The sequence below is a fragment of the Oncorhynchus gorbuscha genome, linkage group LG25, assembly GCF_021184085.1.
Source record: "Oncorhynchus gorbuscha isolate QuinsamMale2020 ecotype Even-year linkage group LG25, OgorEven_v1.0, whole genome shotgun sequence".
In the NCBI taxonomy this organism is placed as follows: Eukaryota; Metazoa; Chordata; class Actinopteri; order Salmoniformes; family Salmonidae; genus Oncorhynchus; species Oncorhynchus gorbuscha.
In genome coordinates this window covers 32,313,312-32,325,473 of record NC_060197.1, presented here as the reverse complement: position 1 = coordinate 32,325,473, position 12,162 = coordinate 32,313,312, and the positions used below count along the sequence as shown (strand labels likewise).

Sequence of the window (12,162 nt, the reverse complement as noted above, 5' to 3'; positions counted from 1 at the left end):
CAACCAATGGAAAAGCAAACATCAGTGAAATTCAAAATGTCAGCCGTTAATTTGTTTTAGCGGCTTCACTTGTAGTGGAACAATAACACCTGTTTCTCAATAGCTTTTTTTTTCTCACAGACTTGATTTAATTGCCGCATGCAGCCAGATGCCTCCATTGAGATTTAAGTGTCATTCCCTCCTTGGAGAGCGAGGCGATGGTGATAGCCAACGGGCTGAGGAGAAATCTGACGGCTTGCACTTCTGATCTCTTTAGCTATGGCTTTTACGAGGTAGCCATCTTGAAAATAAAAAGTTAAGAACAGTTACAATTCAAAAACTACGTTTTATGGGAGAGGATCCTTGATTTTTATTGTTATAATCTTGTCGTAAAAACTGGAGCCAATGTTCTATGAATATACAGTATGTAAAAATAAACATTAGCCTAGACTACAGGGGCTGCAGGTAGCCTAGTGGTTTAGATCATTGGGCAGGTAACCCAAAGGTTGTTGGTTTGATTCTCCGAGCCGACTAGGTAAAAACAAAATGCCAATGTGCCCTTGAGCACAGCCTAATTGCTTCTGTAAATTGCTCTGGATAAGAGTGTCTGCTAAATGACAAAACATTTGAATGTATATTGTTTTTTACTTACGTCTTCTCTTATGATGATGCCAAAAAGGATAATGACTAGAACAAGGAAAGCTACTACTGGGAGAATATAATTTTTCCCATTTGATCATTATTTCTTAGATCAATACACTAACTACCTGGTACACCAAGGACTTATGACAAATCTCCCCTAACACTCTCTCTATACTATACTATACTATTCAAGGTTGTCCTCTCCGCTCTGTCTTACATCCTTTCCCCTTTAATCCCGGCTGGCATAGCAGACCCTAGCGCTGGTGCTCCACCTCTCTCTCTCGCACGTGTTTACCTCTGAGTTCAATCATTTTGACACAATCTGCTAAGAGCTAACGGAATTAAAGATCCCTTTGATAGTGAGCACAATGCTTCTCCGCCGGCAGACAAGGAGCCGATTGAGTTAGCAAACACCAAGATCTGTGGCACTTTTATGATCAAAGTGTCATGCGAAAGGCACTAACTGGACCATTTCCAGGACAATGGGCTGACTGATGTGAAGGAGTGAGAGCTTTCCTTTATGAGGAAGACGCCACCCATCACAGAAAACCAGGAGTGCATCAGCATTCCCTCTATGCTACGCGCTACAGCTAGGCTAGGCTAACAAAGTAGGCTTCTGTTTATTTAGTCTGTTCTCAGCCCAATGCTACGTGCTAGTCTAGCTAGCTGTCAGTACTCCAGTGCTAATTTGAAATCTCTACATACTGTATTGACCTGCTAACATCAGTCCCAGGTATGCGAAACTCCTTCAGGTTTAGCTTTACTCCTGCTGGGACAAGGGTTCCAAGTTAAATAGTTCTTCTTTAGTTCCTTTTTTCCCCTCCACTTAGCCACAGGTGCAAGCAGTAACCTTGAAACTCCCAACTTGAAAGCTGAACAATGTCTCAGCCACAATCCCCACTTGGGCTGTGTGGCTTGTTTCTGCTCTAATTGACTAAGATTCTTTGTGATGTTTTCTATGAGAGGGAATAATTAATGTGCATGCCGTTTTTCACACAGTTTATGTAAAATGAGAAAGTCTTAATTAGCCAAAGTCAAGAGGTGACTTTTTGTTATATATTTATTTTCTCTCTTTTCACACTTTATTTCATACTAATGGAACTTGTATGTCGTGTCAAACCTTTGCTAACGGCTATTTTTTCTGGTGGTTTGCAGCTGCAGAAAAGAGAGCGCTCTTGCCGGTTTTACGTGCAGGTATTTTGACTCTTATCTTTCACCCAGCCGCCTACCCTTCCCATCTGCCATGGGTGCTGTGTTTTGGTGTAACCATCATTTGTAACTTGTTGCCCCACCATAATGTCATGCTTTGTGCTAATGATAGTCCTGGCTGTGAAGGCATTTGTTGCTCAATCAAAGTAAACTTTGATCTTGTAAAATTGTGTCTGAAAACTTGGATCTAAACATACCACTTTGGGCAGCAGGTATCCTAGTGGTTAGAGTGTTGGGCCAGTAACCAAAAGGTTGTGAGATCAAATCCCCGAGCTGACAAGGTAAAAAATTGTTCTGCCCTTTGAACAAGGCAGTTAACTGACTGTTCCTTGACCGGCCTTGTTAAATAATAAAAAAGAAAAAAATGTATCAGTGTGGATGCAACTATTGCTAGTTGCCATTTTTTTAAATCCAAGTTGTTGCTCATCTCACTTTGTCTTAACCACATCCCAATGTCCTAATTCTCCCGCCAAACCCCAACCCCTGCAACCAATTCACATAGCCAACGTTTCCCAGCATGTTTTGCTTGTTAATGCTGTCTTCATGCCAACTGTGTTTGTGTCGTGATGGTTGTTGATGGTAAAATAACACTCCCAAAGGAGAAACTGTATAAATACTGTATGTAATGCATACTATATTATAAGATCCTCGGCTGGTCATGGTTGAATAGGTAATGGTCTACATATAAATGTCAAACAAGATATCAGGTTTTTTGCTTGAAGGAAATGTCACATATGTTTTCCCTGCTGGAGACGCCAACAAGACGACCGACTATACAATACGTTTAAGTTGTTTTCTTAGATGAAATAAAGGGAGCCATATATAATCATCTATAGCAATATACTTGTTCACAACACCACAATAACCTGATTATGTCATTCTAGCATATACTCACAGCTTTCACGTTGCTATAACCGTCAGTGGATATGCACTCGCTCAAAGCCACCATCAAGTAATTTCATTTCAATGCCCCAAAGATTTTTTTTCTCCCCAGAAATGTAAATCCGACTTCCACATTTTTGTGTAATAAGTAGATCTGGTTAAGAGCCAAAAGTGACCTCATTTTAACCAAAGAAAGTGAAAACCCGCCGTCCACCAATACTCCCCTGACAGGCAAGACTCACAGGGGGGGGTGTTATGACTCTTCATGATGCATAAAGCATGTGTGTCCCAATTTGTAGGGCCTCCACAGCTATTTCTTGAGCTCCAGTGTGGATTTGATGTCCCGGCTCGTCGGTAAAATGTCATCAAAATCTGTTCTACCTTAAGTGCTACCGGATGAGGTGACATGCGTGCTTCCCACCGCAGAAGGTTCCTATAGCTTACAGACGCTGTCCTACATTGTCTGTGGTAGTATCACATCTGTCAGGCAACATGAATTTGATTGTTTCAAATATTTTCCGGCATGTCTGAACTCACTTGAATACGTATGGGTTTTTTGATTGATCATTTTCCAGTGGATGAAAGTGTGCGTGTACGACACAGACTACGGACCATGTATAAGTGTGCACAGCATTTGAATATCAGTTGGCGTTTTGCAAATTCTACATTTGAGTCATTTAGAGGATGCGCTGATCAAGTCGAAATCGAATCAAATGTATTTACATAGCACTTCATAAAACATCAGCTGATATCTCAAAGTGCTGTACGGAAACCCAGCCTAAAACCCCAAACAGAGCGACTTACAGTAGTGAGTGCATACATGTTTGTACTGGTCCCCCCCCCCCCCCCCCCCCCCCCCCCGTGGGAATCAAACCCACAACCCTGACGTTGCAAGCGCCATGCTCTACCTACAGAGCCACATGGGCCACGTATTGTTTTATATGCACTGGCTAAGAAATCAATTAATTATGGATACCTGTGGGTTTGTGTGTGTATGCACACAAGTGTCTACATGATTGTATGTGTGTGCAGTACCAGTCAAAAGTTTGGACACACCTACAAGGGTCTTTATTTGTACTATTTTCTACATTGTACAATAATGGTGAATACATCAAAACTATGAAATAACACATATGGAATCATGTCTTCACTATTGTTCTACAATGTAGAATGTTTAAAAAATGAGTAGGATGAGTAGGTGTGTCCAAACTTTTGACTGGTAATTTACATGGGCAACAGTTGAACTGTGCACTGGCGTCGACTCGATACCTTCCCTGAGCCCGACAGTGTCAAACAAACGGGGATGGAATCTCATTCGACGAACCAGAATAATGGAACAACATCTGCTGGTCTTCTGTAAACGCAGACATCGATTGCGCTGTGTCATGGCTTTGAGGGACTTTCATTGATTAGGGAAATTGAGCAGTGTTTTCTCCAACTAGGCCCCTGGTGGTTCACGTAAGTGAGATTAGTGGAAGCATACAGAACAAACCAGGGCAGATGGCTTTGTGCCGCACCTGCCTGCACAGACCTAGACGCACGCACTTGAATGCATGCACACAAATAGACAGGCTCACAAACATCCTCTGTTTTGGTACCGGGCTGAGCACGCCATGCACAATCATTGCTGGCAATGAGGTAGAGGCATTATGTTAAACGCTGTCTTCTCAGGGTCAAAAATACCTTGAAAAATCAAACAGATTATAGCATTGCGAGGATGGGCTTGGGTGAATTGACGACCAGCGCACGTCGGAGGGCGTGGATGTTATTAAGATTGGTGATCAGGTATGCAGTCCCAACCGCTCGTTAGCCCCCTAATTGCTGGTTAGGAGGATGGAGCAGGTGTTTGCTCTCTAATGGAGATGAGAGGAGCCTGGTTCACCATCTTGATTTAGGGAATCCATCTTGTTTTATGTGGGGTGCTTGACAAAGCCATTTGCATGCCACCGGATCTACCCGAGACCATTATTGAATAACATCTTAGGAAGAGATTTGAGGTTGTCAGTAGTAGGCCAATATTTATAGATAATTCAACATGTCATGTTCTAGAGACACCTTAGTTGAAAGTGTTGAGAATATTGGGTCCCACATTAAGCTAAACATGTATTTTTAAAGCTTAATGAAGCCTACATAAACCCTTCATAAGGTCTATGTGGATGCGTGAGGAATTGTAGTATTCAGTGACTACATATACTGTGAATAGCCTAGAGCATCATGGGAATTGTCGGTAGCTTTTCTTTGCTCCCTTTTTTGAAAATAATATCTAACCTTCATTTACTACAAACATTCAGTACAAACCAGCCTCTATGTTCACCCTAAAGGATTATGTCCCTATCAGATACATAAAAGGCCTGTGGTCTGTGATTTCGAACAAACATAATCAAAATGGCACCCAGCTTTCTATCCTCTTTGGTGTATTAACTACTATCTTGTTTAGGTGCTTTGACACCATGGTTGGCCAATTACAGTGATTACATCCCCTTTGCGTCAAACTAAGGTCAAACGCCCTTATTTAAAATGGCTGCGACACACAATATTTCCAAAGGGATACGATTTTCAGCCAAGTGTATGTGGAGTTAAGGGATTTATCACATGGTATGACTTTCCTAGCTCCAGTAACTCCGAGTTGAGTATTAAAAATGGGAATTGTATCTCCTGGCGCGAGTGAAGGTCGTAAACCAATAAATTCCGGGATATAGAGAGGATATTGGGTACTGATCCCTTGTTCACCGCAACTCCCTCTCCCCTTCTTTCTCGTATATTGTGGTAACTAGTGATTGTGTCACAGTAGAAGGCGACCTCAGAAAGGCCGTAATGGAAGGGGGGGGGGCGCCTTGTCCAAGAGCGTAATGAGATTATAACATTTTATCGGCGGCCAATTTGTTAAAAGATGAGGTTTGTTAAAATGACCACATACTCATAAAGACTACCCCGTCTAGCTACCCCCGACAACCATTCTGTCCTGCGGTTTACTGTCTACAGACTCCACCCTCGCTATGTTATATGGACCGTGTCTGTTCACGGTCAGAGTTCGACAGCAGTAAAATAAGGTCATTCAATGAAAAAGTACCTCCGCCTCAGAACTGTACAATATTTTGTAATCTACTAATAGACACAATGGAACTTCTCATTAAGTCTCTTCCTATTGAGTTCATTTCTAGGAATTTGCATGGTGAATAGACTTGATTTGGGGTCGTAGTTGACTTTGCGACAAGGTGCTGTCTGTTTTACTCTCCCTATTTAACGCGCAATCTTCATATTGACACACCTTTGCGTTAGCTTTCTTGAGTGTATCTGCTTCTTTTTATGTTGCACACTCCTCAACAGAGCTATCAATAGCGGATATATTAGTAGTAATTGCGTTTATTGGTAGTGCGCAGCCGTAGATTGAATTGGTCACCAATTTACAATTGGATCATGTAGCGCAGCTGTGGAAATTTCTGGAGCATTTTTTAAATATCACAGTCCACTTTATTGATAAGCAGGAAGCATTGGAGTGTCTTGTTGAGATTGGTCATGCATATGCTGGCAGTCGCGTATTGAGGACCATTGAGTGAGCAGGGTTGAAGGGTCAAGCACACTGAGAAAACTCTACTGATATTGTGGCATGACCACATGATATTGCAGAGTATATTGTAGAGAGCGAGAGCAAAAGAGGGGGAATAGAAAGAATGATTGTAAAAGACCCATAGGCACCAGCAGTGTGAGGCAGAATTGGAGTGAAGGAGCAGATAATATTTTCCAAACAAACATGTTCCAGAAAAAGATAGGGGATGAGTGGAAAAGGGAAGTGGAAAGTGAGGAAGTGCGAGTCGGACTTGCGCTCCATCCCTCTTCCGTTCCGCTAAGCCGTTGACGGGAGTTCAGGCTCAGCCAGAATCAATTTCCCCGACCTGGAGTTCATTTCATCAATCAGCACACACACACACACACACACACACACACACACACACACACACACACACACACACACACACACACACACACACACACACACACACACACACACACACACACACACACACACACACACACACACACACACACACACACACACACACACAGGCTGACTTGGACCAGTTCCAGGCACCAGTCTAATATCCATCCCCTTCATTGGTGTATAGCAATCAGAGCGTGCAACAGAACCGTGTACTGTCTACATTCGGTTTGTTGTTTTTCTGAAATTGTTTTCATGAAATAGTTTTTAATCATAGCTAAAGTTTGTATTGCTATGGATTCCTCGATGCGGTCAGCCTTTACGGCTGGGACCGTAAGTTTGTCCCAGATTCCTGTTAAGTAGCAGTTAGCTGCTAGCCATCATGAAAATAGAGCAAGCTAACGCTAGCAGTGCTAGCCCACCAGTGTTTCTATCCACAGCTGGGCACAAATGCTTCAGGTGTGGGATTATTTTCACACAATCACAAGATGAAGATAAGGTCTAACTGCAAAATTCACCACCATCAAGCATTTAAGAGATCCTCCTGCTGTTAGCTCGGAAATCTGTTTTCTAAGTACACCGACCTTGCTGTAACCCAGGCAAACCAAATCTGTTTTAAATGCCTCCTATAGCAAAGCTGTCGATTGACTCGGGCGGTCTGATCTGTCCCAATCCAACTGACAGATGTTCAGCTCAACTCCGCGACCTGTGGGAGACTGGGCACTCGCATGGTGCAGGAGATCATGAGGCAGTGTGGCCACCCATCTATCCAAGAAAATCAGATCCAGCTATCAAACAGCTTTGCCCCGCATGAGACGGATCTACCATCCCCGGGAGTCAACACGGATCCTTGGTGTATACCAACAGCTGGCGGCTGCCCAGTGGCACCCTCCCCCACGGCCACCACAGTTCACCAGGTCGTTTCCCCATAGGATTCCATCACTATCAGTGTGGGCAGCTTGATAGTGAGAGATTTTGGCCTGCCTACGGTCTGTGGACTGACCACGGTCCACTGTCACCCAGGAGCCTGTGGTGACCACAGTATTGACACCATCACTCACGTAGGTTATAACAACCCTGGTTTTAGGCGATCTGAGGGAGGACTACAATCAATTTTATTAAAGACCCTCACTAGCACAGGGAAGAATAATGAATTATCTCCCATGCTACAGAAGGGGTTCGGAACATTTCAGCTGACTTTTTGCCCTAAATGAGTACCTATAGAAACTTTGCAACAACAGGAATGTCTCTATTTGTGACAACTTTGATTTGCTGTGGGAGCAACAAACACTTTTTTTGAAAAAGAGACTTGATTCACCCTAACCGCATGGGGTTCCAGGATTATTTCCAGCAACATCGCAAACTGTTTTCGAGACTGACGGACAGGGTCTGGTAGTGCTCCAGGTGATTTTAATCTTTTGAGTTCTATGGACTATATACAACATGTTATTGGGCCCACCCTAACCTGCAGGTATACTCTGGACCTGGTTATTACGAAGGGGCTTTCTATTGACATATCCTCAATTGTTGATGTTGCTTTATCTGATCACCACTGTGTGTTCTTTGCTGCCTTGTTGCCCATACCACAGGGTAATACTGAATGAATTATTAAGAAACGCTATATTACCTCTGAAGTTGCTACAGATTTTATTGAGCGTATGAACAATACTCCATCACCTATTCTGCCTTTCTCTTGTGATGATTTAGTTGATAACTTAAGTAGCAAATTAAGGGCAACCATTGATGCCATAGCTCCAATAAGGTTGAGAAAGGCCACATCCAAACTGAGAGCCCCTTGGATGAGTGAGGAAATAAATAATAATAATAAATGGAAGAGAAATTGCAGGTCCATTATGATTTTCCGAGAAAGCAACTTGGCATATATAACAATTAGAAATGCCAGACGGGCTCATTTTCCTAAGTTGATCACTAATGATCAGAATAATTTGAGAGTGCTCTTCTCGACCATTGATGGTGTGATAAATCCTACCACCGCAAACCTATGTGCACTTTCCCCCACATCTAAAAGTGATGAGTTTATGGTGTATTTCAGAGATAAGATAACAAACATTAGGCTGGGTATCGGTCAAGCAAGACCTGATGAGAAGTTTGATACTGTATGTACGCTAGCCCAGTGTTTCCCAACCAGGGGTGCTAAGATTGGGGGTACTTGGCCTATCCACAGGGGGTACTTCAGAAGACTCATGAGACCATAGGCTTACTGGTAAAATGCATATGAAGGGGTACTTCAAGGGTAGTCTGGGCAGAGCAAAATGTACTTAGCGGTACAGTAACCGTAAATGGTTGGGAACCACTGCCCTAGACTACTACGCAAAGGCACTATGGATTTATTTTCCCTGGTTGACATACATGCTCAGATAAGTGATATCACAACTTAAGCCTCCTACCTGCCTTCTCGATCCTATGCCCACCGCCTTCTTCTTCAAAAAAAGAAAAGAAAATCTGAATAAGTGTAAGCTATTGTTAATCACTCTCTGTTCACAGACACTTTCCCCACTGCACTAAAAACTGCTATGGTAAAGCGCCTTCTGAAGAAAAGTAATTTAGATTCTTCAATTATTAGCAATTTTCGGCCAATCTCCAACCTGCCATTCGTCAGCAAAATTCTGGAGAAATTGGTGTTCAAACAGCTAAATAACAAATGTGCCAACTGTATTTTTGAAAAATTCCAGTCTGGTTTTCGTGGGCAGCCTTAGTTAAAGTGTTAAATTATCTTAGAGCCACCACAGATGCCAAACAGCTCTCTGTCCTTGTACTCTTGGATTTAAGTGCTGCGTTCAACACTGTTGACCATGATGTCCTTCTGGACAGACTGGAGATGTGGGTTGGCCTCTATGGCCCAGTTCAAATTGGTTTAGGACCTATTCAAGTTTTTTGTCATCATTTGTGAACACAACTCTGATAAAATTCATATCTCATGTGGTGTTCCAGAAGGTTTGATTTTTGGGCCTAGTACTATTCAGTTTATATACTGTATGTTACCCCTTGGCAGCGTTATCAGAAAGCACAGCATTAATTTTCACTACGATGCCGACAATACACAACTTAACATTTCTGTGTCACCAGAGGATTTTAGAGCCACGGATAAATTATTAGACTTTATTAGTGATTTAAATACTTGGATGGCTCACAATTTCCTCCAGCTAAATCAAGAAAAGACAGAGGTAATTATTGTTGGAGCCAAAGCACAGCTAGAGAATATGGCCACACATTTTAATTTACAGGCAATAAGGATAAAACAGCAGGTAAGAATCCTAGGTGTTATTTTAGATTCTAAACTCAATTTCGAATCACTCATTAGGATTGTGACCAAAATAGCTTTTTTTACCACCAGATGAACGTTGCCAAGGTGCGGTCGTTTTGCTCTAAGGCTGATACAGAGAGACTCATCCATGCTTTTATTACAAGCAGGCTTGACTACTGTAATGCTCTCCTGTCTGATCTACCCAAGAAAGACATTGGTCAACTGCAAAACATACAGAATGCTGCAGCATGGGTACTGACCAAGACCAGACGGAGAGCACAAATTACACTGGTTGTAAGGTCTCTGTACTGGTTGCCTGTGAGTTTTAGAATACATTTAAAGATTATTCTATTGGTTTTTAAATCAATCCATAATTGTGCACCCCAATACATGTCAGACATGCTTTTAAGTTATGAACCCAGTAGGTCCCTCAGGTCCTCTGGCACTGGCCTTTTAACTATCCCAAAGCCAAGGACCAAGAGGCATGGAGAGGCAGCCATTAGTTTCTGTGCACCCTGCCTCTCGAATAGCCTGCCAGAGAACCTGAGGGGAACCGAAACTGTGGACATTTTTAAAAGAGATCGTAAAACACACCTTTTTAGCTCTGCTTTTCCTTGGGGTGCTTTTTAGTCGCTCAGTTTTTATTGTTATTCTTTTGGTTTTTTTATCCTCTTTTTGTGTAGTAAATGTTTCAGTTGTTATTTTCATAGTTTTTTTTTCTTTTTTTCCTGTGAATCATATTGTGCACCCAAATTCTTCATGGCCTAAAAAAGCTCAGTCAAAACTGTTAGCTGCTCTGGCTCCCCAATGGTGTTGCATTCCATGTCTGAAATGTGCTGTATAAATAAAGCTTGATTTCATTTGAAATGACTGCAGCAAGATAAATTGGCCCTGTTCGGATTCTTCTAGATTGCATCCTTTCTTTACCCCTTATCTGGAATGATCACTGATCTGATATCCATCTGGATTAGTTAAAGCAAAGTATTGGAAGCTTTAACCAAGTAAAAATCAAATCAGTAAGTACTCAAAGAAGGGAGTTAGTACAGAAGGATGTAATTCACAAATATTAGAACAGGGTATTTTTTTTGCCCAGTCATCAGCTTGTTACAACCATAGCATTCAGGGGTGTAGGCTAGCTAGTTGATGATTAACATTTCCAGACCAGCCAAGAACCAGGAAGTGCTGGTTTCCCTGGGTGTCTTGGATCTTTCAAAAGAGCAGAGGAAACTGGATGGGTGGGTGGGTGGGGGGGGAGGGGGAGGGCAGAAACATAACAGTGGTTGAAAGTTTGGAGCTCTCTGAGCCGAACCACTGCTTCTGACAGATGGAGAAGCAGTCTGTCTGCAGTAAGGCATCCACACTCCTCTACTCCGCTACACTGAGTGTGTTGTGCTGCTTGAGTACATCCCTCTCGGCTCTCTCTATCCCTCTCTCGCTCCCTTGCTCTCTCTCCCCCTTTGGAAATAAGAGGCTCTTGTGAAAAGAGTTTGTTGTCCCCAGGGGTAAACCGTAGATCTCATTTGTCTGTGAAGGTTGCCTGCTAGACTTGTAGACTCGGCGCTAAGCTTAATTACTCCGACTTATATATTACTTGCCTAGAATCCTTAAACGTGCTTGCCACAGTCTTCAGAAAGTACACAGGGGCCTCCCAGGTGGCGCAGTGGTCTAGGGCACTGCATCGCAGCGCTAGCTGTGCCACCAGAGACTCTGTGTTTGCACCCAGTCTTTGTCGCAGCCAGCCATGACTGGGTGGTCCGTGGGGCAACACACAATTGGCCTAGCGTCGTCCGGGTTAGGGAGGGCTGGGCCAGTAGGGCTATCCTTGTCTCATTGCGCACCAGCGACTCCTGTGGCGGGCCTGGCGCAGTGCGCGCTAACCAAGGTCGCCAGGTGCACGGTGTTTCCTCCGACACATTAGATCTGGAATAGATAATACAAAGTCAAAAAAACATGCATTTTTTGTGTTTTTTTGGACCATCTCTGAAATGCAAGAGAAAGCCCATAATGTAATATTCCAGCCCAGGTGCAATTTAGATTTTGGCCACCAGATGGCAGCAGTGTATGTGCAAAGTGTTAGACTGATCCAATGAACCATTGCATTTCTGTTCAAATTTGTGTATCAAGACTGCCCAAATGTGCCTAATTGGTTTATTAATACATTTTCAAGTTCATAACTGTGCACTCTCCTCAAACAATAGCATGGTATTATTTCACTGTAATAGCTACTGTAAATTGGAGAGTGCAGTTA

General features: G+C 42.8%; 1 protein-coding gene across 18 annotated transcripts in view; it reads left to right on the top strand.

Annotated features, from left to right (window-relative positions):
- adgrl3.1 (adhesion G protein-coupled receptor L3.1) overlaps positions 1-12,162 on the top strand; it is a 329,225-nt gene that overhangs the window by 234,067 nt on the left and 82,996 nt on the right. For 14 of the 18 annotated variants that reach the window (XM_046328067.1, XM_046328081.1, XM_046328070.1 and 11 more), the window contains one exon: positions 1,777-1,815. The exons of the other annotated variants lie outside the window; for them this stretch is intronic. In XM_046328067.1, the coding sequence (XP_046184023.1) occupies positions 1,777-1,815 (39 nt within the window). The remainder of the gene's footprint in view (positions 1-1,776; positions 1,816-12,162) is intronic. 18 annotated transcript variants of the gene reach the window in all.